The sequence below is a fragment of the Lactuca saligna genome, chromosome 3 (assembly GCF_052625555.1).
Source record: "Lactuca saligna cultivar CGN05327 chromosome 3, ASM5262555v1, whole genome shotgun sequence".
NCBI classification, from domain to species: domain Eukaryota; kingdom Viridiplantae; phylum Streptophyta; class Magnoliopsida; order Asterales; family Asteraceae; genus Lactuca; species Lactuca saligna.
This window is the reverse complement of record NC_136419.1, coordinates 185,905,050-185,913,887: the sequence shown is the minus strand read 5'-3', so window position 1 is coordinate 185,913,887 and position 8,838 is coordinate 185,905,050. Positions and strand designations below refer to the sequence as shown.

General features: G+C 33.5%; 1 protein-coding gene across 1 annotated transcript; it reads right to left on the bottom strand.

Moving 5' to 3' along the window:
- Positions 1–6,530: 6,530 nt before the first annotated feature.
- On the bottom strand, positions 6,531–8,621 carry LOC145036257 (uncharacterized). Its single transcript, XM_078984711.1, has 7 exons — positions 8,598–8,621; positions 8,274–8,483; positions 7,879–8,002; positions 7,366–7,463; positions 6,985–7,153; positions 6,768–6,889; positions 6,531–6,632 (listed from the first exon to the last, which is right to left on the bottom strand). The coding sequence occupies exons 1-7, from the start codon at positions 8,619–8,621 to the stop codon at positions 6,531–6,533; spliced, it is 849 nt and encodes a 282-aa protein (XP_078840837.1).
- Between the last annotated feature and the right edge of the window lie 217 nt (positions 8,622–8,838).

Here is an 8,838-nt window from a genome sequence, read left to right as displayed (position 1 = left end):
GGTTCACAAACACCAAGAGCAAGAGGATGAAGAAGAGAAGAGAAGGAGACACTCAAAAACGTTTAGAAACCCTAAGGATTCATTTGCCCACGATTTTGGTGCCCAAGGGGTCCTTAAATAGTGAGGCTGTTAGCGTTATCTAATAAGGAAACCCTAATTTGGATGCTTAAGCCCTAAGCAACCCATGGACTCCTTCCTTAAAGGCCCTAGGACGATTTCTAATGGGTTTTCCCATAGAATTCATCCACCCCCTTTGATATGGAGTCAATTACCTCAATACTCAACTATTATACAATTAACATTTCAAATCCCTTAAGTTTAATTAATGTCTTTTAGCCACAAACTTAATTCTTATTAATTGTTGACTAATATTAATTAAACAATATGATTTCTCCTTTAATATATTATTCTCATAATATATTATAAAATCATATTTAATCCTTTCTCTCCATAATTCATCCTATCAAGTTTCTTTGGTGAAGGCAACCCAAAAGGACCATGCACCATCGGGTCAAGTACATACCAAAATAGTTATGGACTTAGACACTAATCCAACAGTCTCCCACTTGGATAAGTCTAATAAGTATTTCGCGTATGACTTCAGATCCTGATCTGCAATCGTAGCTTTCCAAAGCCGCTGTCAACTCTGATCTTATCAGATACGCGTGTCCTTATGATAAGGGATCATATATTCCTCCATTCTACATATCATATAGACTAACACATATATGGATCTAAATCATTCTCTATGTCTATGCACTGTTTCCTGAATTTAGATTTGTGACGTCTGACAACAGACACAATTGAACACATCAATTTAGTCTCGGCTTGGACAAGCGCTTAGCTTTCATCACTAAATCATCAAGGGGCCCACATATATCGCCTTTATCCTACTTTGGATAAAAGGAATGGATAAACTTTAACTCAATGCTTGCTTGCACTTACTCACCAAATCACACACAACAATATGTTTTATAACAACAAGTTACTAGTGCGTTTACATATTATCAATTTGCAACCGACTTGCAAGATACAACTCACACATCTCGGTTTCAAGAATATAAGATGTTATCGTCTCACCAATCACTCGTGATAAAATCTATGAAGTGGTCTAATTGAGCGTGGGCTTAATCCAATGCTCAAATCATATTCATAAGCACTCATGAACGTTGCAGCAAACATTAACTTATGTCTAATGCACTTTAGACAATCCACACACCAATTCAGGACAGTCTTCTTTCATATCTACTTCCAACATATGAACGACTGTGGCCCGTTAGAATAATTTGACTGTTCTTAACCAATTAAATTATTTAGGAAGTCAAAACATGAAAAAATGAAACACAAGAATAATACTAATCCCATATGGCCTCAATCTTTGAGTATTAATAAAACACCTTTTATTTATCACCATATTGATTACTCATTGTTTGTCGTTTCGGGTGATCAACTTCTTACTGAGTTATTACACTTGTCCCAAGCTCTTAACATGCACACAATGTTTACCTATGGTTCTTACTTTGTGAAATAGATCAAATACACACATTTCCAATCCTACTCATTTAACAACTCCTAATCCCTTTTTCACAAGTGAAAAGATATCAAATTCTTTCCACTTATAGTATATGTTAGATTCTAAAATTTTATGAAATGATCCTTTTGTAATGTCACAGCACTAAGGTCACAATGACTTTTTCCAATGAATTACAAAGCTCTCAATCGGAAAATTGTTACAAGGCAATTCCATAGATGTGATGTCTCTGACTCAAAGTACATTCCTTTGAACATCCTTTTGCATAATTTTTTTTAATCTAGACATAGATTGTTAATATCTAACTCCCAATATGGAAACCTTTACATACTTACCATATCACAACTCATTCTTAATAGAATCTTATCTATTCATAATAATGTCAATATGCTCCATCCAATACTATACTTCCAACTACCCACAAGCGACCAATCCTCGGCGAACTGTGGATTGTCCTTTGACAATTGTCTTAGTAAAAACCGACTCTTGGCCTTTTCCCTCAAAATTTGTTGGACATTTGGAAAATTTAGAATGGTAAAATATTATAGCATTTACAATCGATCCTATACCCGAAGCGTATGGGACACGATGCATGATGTCTTGCAAAAAGATTTGATACTTTATCAATCTTCTGCCATAATATTTTACGTGTCACGTTCTCACAATTCGAACTATGAAGAGGGATACCTTAATGATAATCGAGATTTAAGAACACACTACGTATCCTTTGACTAAATTTATTAAAATTTCTCAATCTATGCTTTAGATTTTGAAATGAAGCATAATATTCTCTCCCTTAATTATAGCAAAACAACTATTCAACCCTTACAACTTGCAAAGTATGACTCTTGTTTTCTATAATTAATAATGCTAACTTGCAATAATTGCCTTAATAATCATAAAATCATAACATTTATGCTCCCACTATCATGATGACTATGATAAACACAACACTTATGCTCCCACTAGCTTTGACATGTATTCAGAAACAGCTTAACTTTCAGAAAAACAATACCTATTCAATTTCTTAAGTTCATGTTTCGAATACCTAATGCTTTGATAATCTTTTATCAAGGTTATACACCTTTCCTTTAGATAGCTCAAATGTGTGTCTAAACAATTAAGACTAATTTCCAAATCTCACAATTCGAATCATGGAAAGGGATACCGTAACCATTATCAAATTCGAGAATCCAATTTTCACAATCACTATCTTTTTAAAATCTCTTTTCAGTGTAAGTATTTCCTCAAAGTCATTTTCATGAAGGATGGAATCTTATGACACTTCAATTTTAATGGTGTATGTGTGTGTTCCTATGCATGTGAATTTATCAAAACCAAAGTTTGCTACAAATCCAAACTCATATGGGCCAAACATTCTCAATCTTCATTTCCTACCTTATGGTAACACGGCTGCCCACCATGTCTTCCAAGTAGTTAAGCAGCTTACCATTTCTTATCAATGTACTTTTCATTGATCAAGGTCCTTGCCTTTTATGCATTCAATTGAGAAGTCATAGAACTCACATGCATAATTAACTCGATTGGAACGGTGTAGAAACAAGATAATGTCAACACGATAGGTTGTAAAGCTCAAGTCGTGTGCTAGTGATTTTTGATAAGGTTTATTTCATTTGTTCTTGAAACCTTTCAAGACCATTAAGACTCCCACTAACTCCTTGACATATAAGATTCTCTTGTCAATAAACATTTCTTGACAACAAATATTCAAGAGTTAGTGTAGTTTTTTATCAAGACAAAACACTTCATAAAATTGGTTCTAGTTGGTCTTTGTCTAATCCATGACATCACAACTTTCCAATTTCAAATGTGCAAGAATAAGAAAACTTTTTCCATATTCCACATTTGATGAGTTTTATAAACCTTATTAAAACTTGTCACTCAATGTCACAATCTTAACCTTAAGACTTGTTTTGGAACGAAGTATGATTGACTTCTTTATTTAACCATTTCTTCAATTCTTGATTCCTCTTCTTAGACATACGATTTCACTAAGACTCACTTAGAGGATCAATTGAGATATGGTTCTTAATCATTAAGACTTATCATAAAACATAATAAAAGGTACTCTCCCTTCTTCTTAGAATAGAGAAACTTTTATCTTTCTACCTACTCGATTCTTCTTATTCGTTCTGCTGTTGATTTATACTCTTACAATCAACTAAGAATTACACTTAATCTAATAAGTGTAATCATATTTACTTAACAATAGTAAATCATGACGACTATCTTTGTTACTCTTGTGGTGGACTTGATCAACACATAACCTTATGTGATCGATCTCCTAGTCCTTCACTTAACACTTTGTCAACGAATTAGTCTAATTTCCAAACGTGAAATTTCTCATTCATCACTACTAGAAAAACAGCCTTTTACGATGCTCATTGCGCGTCATAAAGGGCTCAGACGACGCGCAAATGCGCGTCAAGGAAGGCCCTGTCATAAAGAGAGACGACGTGCATTTACGATGCTCATTTATGACGCGCAATTACGACGCACGTTTATGACACGCAATGCTTATCAAGAAAGGCCCTATCATAAAGGAAGACGACACGCATTTGCGTATCGTAACCTTACGACGCGCGTGTTAATGACACACAATGCGTATCAAGAAAGCCCCTGTCAAGAAAGGCCATGTCATAAATGCAGATGACACACATTTTTGCGTATCATAATTTTAACTGTTTAAAAAAATATATTTATAGATTTACTAATTTCCAAATTAAATTTCCATTTCATGTCTCATAATAGAAAACAAAATACCATATACAAAAAATATAATACATTGCACGAAAGTTGATGTCATACAAATAATCATTCCAATAGTAGACAAATGGATAAATCTCAAAGGGATCAAAAATATGTTTGTCTTCTAATAGAACCTATACACAAGAAAGTAATGAATTTGCTATTAAACTTATACACAAGAAAAAGGTGTTTGAATTCAAAAAATGTCGCAACAACTGAATTGGCCCCGGAAGCTTGTGATTTGACTGCAACTGAGATAAAAATCCCATGTTTACTCTTCTTAAGCTTACTAAACAAACTTCACAATAAGATAATATAAAACTGAATTATTATTAAGATTCAGCCACAGATGCACTCAAGCTATACAATAAGATAATTGGGTAGATTTTTCAAAGTACAATGTTCTAATAAGAAAAAATGAAATTAGGATGTTATAACTTTGTAATAAATAAATAAATCAATGAAAGTGCATTGTTACTTTATGAATCTAACCCTAAAAAAAGCTATAGAACTGAGGAGGCGAAGATTACCACAACTTTATTATGCAGCATGAATGTCCCCGTTATGATGGATACCTGTTGATGACAATAAACCAAATTATCAAGATAAAAATAATTATAACATTTCTTGCATTTTGCATAAATATGTGCAAATATTATCTTATATTAAGTAGTAAACTAATAGTAGCATGCAATTAATGAAGTAGACATATTTAGTCCCTGAAAAACTTACAGATAAAACATTCTTTATAATGGATGCACAATTTAAAGTCAACGAGAGAGCAAATCTAGTCAACACGGCTATGAATGGATTACTTGTGAGTAGTGGTATAGACACAACCTACACAAAACCTATTTCAGACCTCACTTATCAAATAAACATCCCATTTTTCAAGATTGATATATAAAACTTTTTTTCTCTCATGCAAAATCAATAATTACATAAAAAATGAATAATTAAATTAAACAAATGGTAAAAGAAAAACTAAATTAAAGAAAAATTGCTTACTCCTGCAAATAAGCTACTACTATGGGGCTAAATATCCTCTCCATAATTGGATACAATGTGAATTTGAAGTGTAAATCATATTCATACCTATTTATAACCAGGGAGCACCTATGAAACATCATTATGTAGCCCCTCGCTTCTAATTTCCTACAAGTACTGTAAATCAAAATAATAAGCTAAATAGTAAATATGCATCAAGCCAGGGGCAAAAGGTGGAATTTTTAATACCTGACTTAGGAGCTTTGGTATGTCCATTGTTGAAAATGTGATCTCATGCATAGGCCTGCACTATCCCAGTTTAAAAGGTACATTTAGTTAGACGATTGTGTACAAAAGCTAATAACTGTCCTGATGTCTAGTGGCTTGGGATTAAAGGACTTACAACAAATCTTGTAAGAGCATACATAAACAAATAAAATCCATAACAATAATGGAATAGATCATTACATTCCATTATCATGTTTGGTTGGCTAGAGGAAATGGAATGAATTTCAGTCAATTCCATGCGTATAGTTGCACGATTGCTATAACAGAAAATAAGAAGTTGTATACAAACGCCAGGTGTCTCTATATGTTGTATTGAACTAAACTTTGAATAACATACTTCAGCTTTTGATAAATCTCCACTCTTATAAGCCACATTTCCCCTGCACAAATCAATTTATTTCAGAAATCAAAAGCATATTAGGTTTATACAAATGTAAAATATCAAAAAAAAAAAAAAAAAAAAAAAAAAAAAAAGGGGGGGTGGCTAAAACAACACCTTTTTCACCAACTGTCACATGTTTCTTGAGTTGTAGCCTTTGTGTGCTCCCTGTTACCAGGGTTATGAGAATGGGACACATTAACACAGCTAGTTCTTAGCTTATACATCTTCTGATGTGGCTGTTTTCTCACTGTCATGTCAGCACTAGCAAAAGATGTAACAGAAGGTGAATACATAGATTTTCATGTCAAAAAAAAAAAAAAAAAAAAAAAAAAAAAAAAAAAAACTTACAAGAACAACTAGCAGATCACGAGTAAGAGCAAGGCCATTGATCATGTTAATAGGAAGCATGTTCTCATCTCGATCTATTGTGTTCACTAGCTTTGAGTCTTTCATCATTGGTATATGGCTAACACTTCACTTGATACACCACATCCTAATTATGTATCACAAATAAACATATTTTATGCTAATATTAAGCTAAATCTGTTTCATGCAAGCAAAATAGCAGTTTAATTATATACCTCCATCTACAATTTCTCCTTCAGTATTTCTGGAAATATGGAATGCCAGAGAAAATATGGTTCCATTTGAAAAAGATTCTATTGTCTCACATCCCTACATCATATAAAAAAGAAACACTTTCACTTTGTGAGAATCCATAATTACAAGATATTGCCATTTATCTTATGATGATGATTGATGAAAATGAAATCCAAAAGTCAAACAAAAAATGGATAGATATATGATTACCTCAGAATCCACAGACATGTTATTGATTGCAATATAAGAATCATTGTCCAAACATATGCCTCTAGCATTTAAATTAGTTACATCAACATTCTCCTTGTTATCCTTTGGGTAGGTGGCTGCTGCTAGTTACAAAAGATATAGATACATAAAGCATCCAAATTTATAATCCTCAGTGAACAAAAAGTAATAATAATGTCAAAAAATAAAAAAGGGTAACCAACTAACCTGGTTTTTTTTCTAGCAGAGGATGTAATCATCTGAGAGGCTCTGTTCTCTTGGTTGTTGACATCTTCAGGAACCTTCTTCTGAGTTTTTGAAACTTTTGGACTAGCAAGTGCTTTAGAAGAATTTCTTCCCATTGCTACTTTCTTGGTTTGCATCTCAAACTTGGGAAAGAACCAGATTCAGATGCTTAACAACTTCAATTTTTTGGTAGATATTTTATAAGTTATGATCATCCACAGATTGTCTGAATGGCATAAAGTTGCCTAACAAATTGGGAAATTTTATTTTAAGTTTGAACAACAACATGAATAATAATAATGAAGAATAGAGATTGAAATGTAAAGAAACATATGGGCGGGGGTGTGATGCTTGCCTGGATTGTATTGTGTGCAAGGTATCTTTGGTTACTTCCTTTAAAGCTAACATCAACCCATTCCCAACTTATTTGACTCAATCCCTTAATCATCATTTCTGCATTTTTAATTGATGGTATTAGAATTCATATAACTCAACAGTTGAATAATGAATTGGTTGCTACCTTCCATGCTGGCAGTGGCAGTGGCAGTGGCTGTCTTAGTCTTGTGGGTTTTGGGATGTGGGTCCAGAGAGGTTTCTTATTTTGTGATATTTTCTGCATCTTCCTTGAGAATATGGGGATATCTACCACTTCTCACAAGATTTTTTATCTATAAAAATACTGAGATAAATTAATTACACTATACCTAGTAATATTATTTTATTTTATTTTTTTACCTTAGGCAGCTGAATCTGATGACGGATTGATGATGTGATCCATCCCACAAGATCTATTTCTAGTGCTTGAGTTAAGGAAAAAAAACATCCAAAACTTAATGGTAGATTTTTTCAGGAAAAAATATTAGGATACGGTCTGAATGGACATTTGCATAAACAACACGGCGTTTGAACGACTCCAATGCGGATCTACAAAATAAACCACAAAATTCATGCAAACAGATCTCCAAATTCTCCTTCTTTTCTACTGTGTTTAGCTGGAAAAAAAAGGGGGGGGGGGGGAATGTCAATGAAAGACTTACATGAACTTTAGGTGTTCTGAATCATTGGCCATCTGAACCAAGAGAGGGGTCTGTCTCTATCCATTAGCCTTGTGTTTCAAATACATATGTCTTCCTGTTCTTCAAACCACCACAGAACTGTGGTACCCTACTTTCTCAAGACCTCTGACTCCACAGAATATTCGGACCTGAAACCACCAACACTTCCATCAACTATTTCCAAATAATTAACTCACAAGTTACAAACCTGTCTGTGTCCACTTGAGCCAAGGTGTGGAGTCGCAACTGTAATAAAGTTAATAGCCTCAACTCCAGCAATTTTACCAGATCTGTCTTGGTATGTTTGATTCTGTGTGTAGAGATTAGAAATAACATATCTTGATATCAGGCCACCAAGTGAGTGACCTATAAATGATATCTTTTCAACTTTAGGATTGCGTTCTATCATAGATATCACCTGCAACCAAAACCACCACTTTTACTTCAAACTACAATGTTGTGTCATAGCAGAAATGAATATTTCTAGGTCTTGGATTTAACCCTAAAAATGATTAAGGAGGATGATACTCACCTCATCAGCTAATTTGCTTCCCATTACATCAATTCCATCAAGTGTTGCTAGTGCAGAGTTATGTCTGCTGCCTGTAGAGCATATCGATACACAAGATATAGTGTGGAAAATAAAAATGATAATACTAATAATACAACCAAAGTTCAACAACACTTTTAACCAACACTAATTCTTTTTTCAGCTTCCAGTAATAACATCAAGTTCATAAACATTTGGTATGCACAATTGAGAAGTATCTTCT

Excerpts from the sequence above, each read along its gene's own strand:
- LOC145036257 (XM_078984711.1), bottom strand. The coding sequence starts at position 8,621 with ATGGGAAGCAAATTAGCTGATGAG. Across the intron at positions 7,464-7,878 it reads TGCAAATGTCCATTCAGACC|AAATGATGATTAAGGGATTG; the intron begins GTATCCTAATAT and ends TTAAAAATGCAG. Across the intron at positions 6,890-6,984 it reads AAAAAAAACCAGGTTAGTTG|CAGCAGCCACCTACCCAAAG; the intron begins GTTACCCTTTTT and ends TTTTGTAACTAG.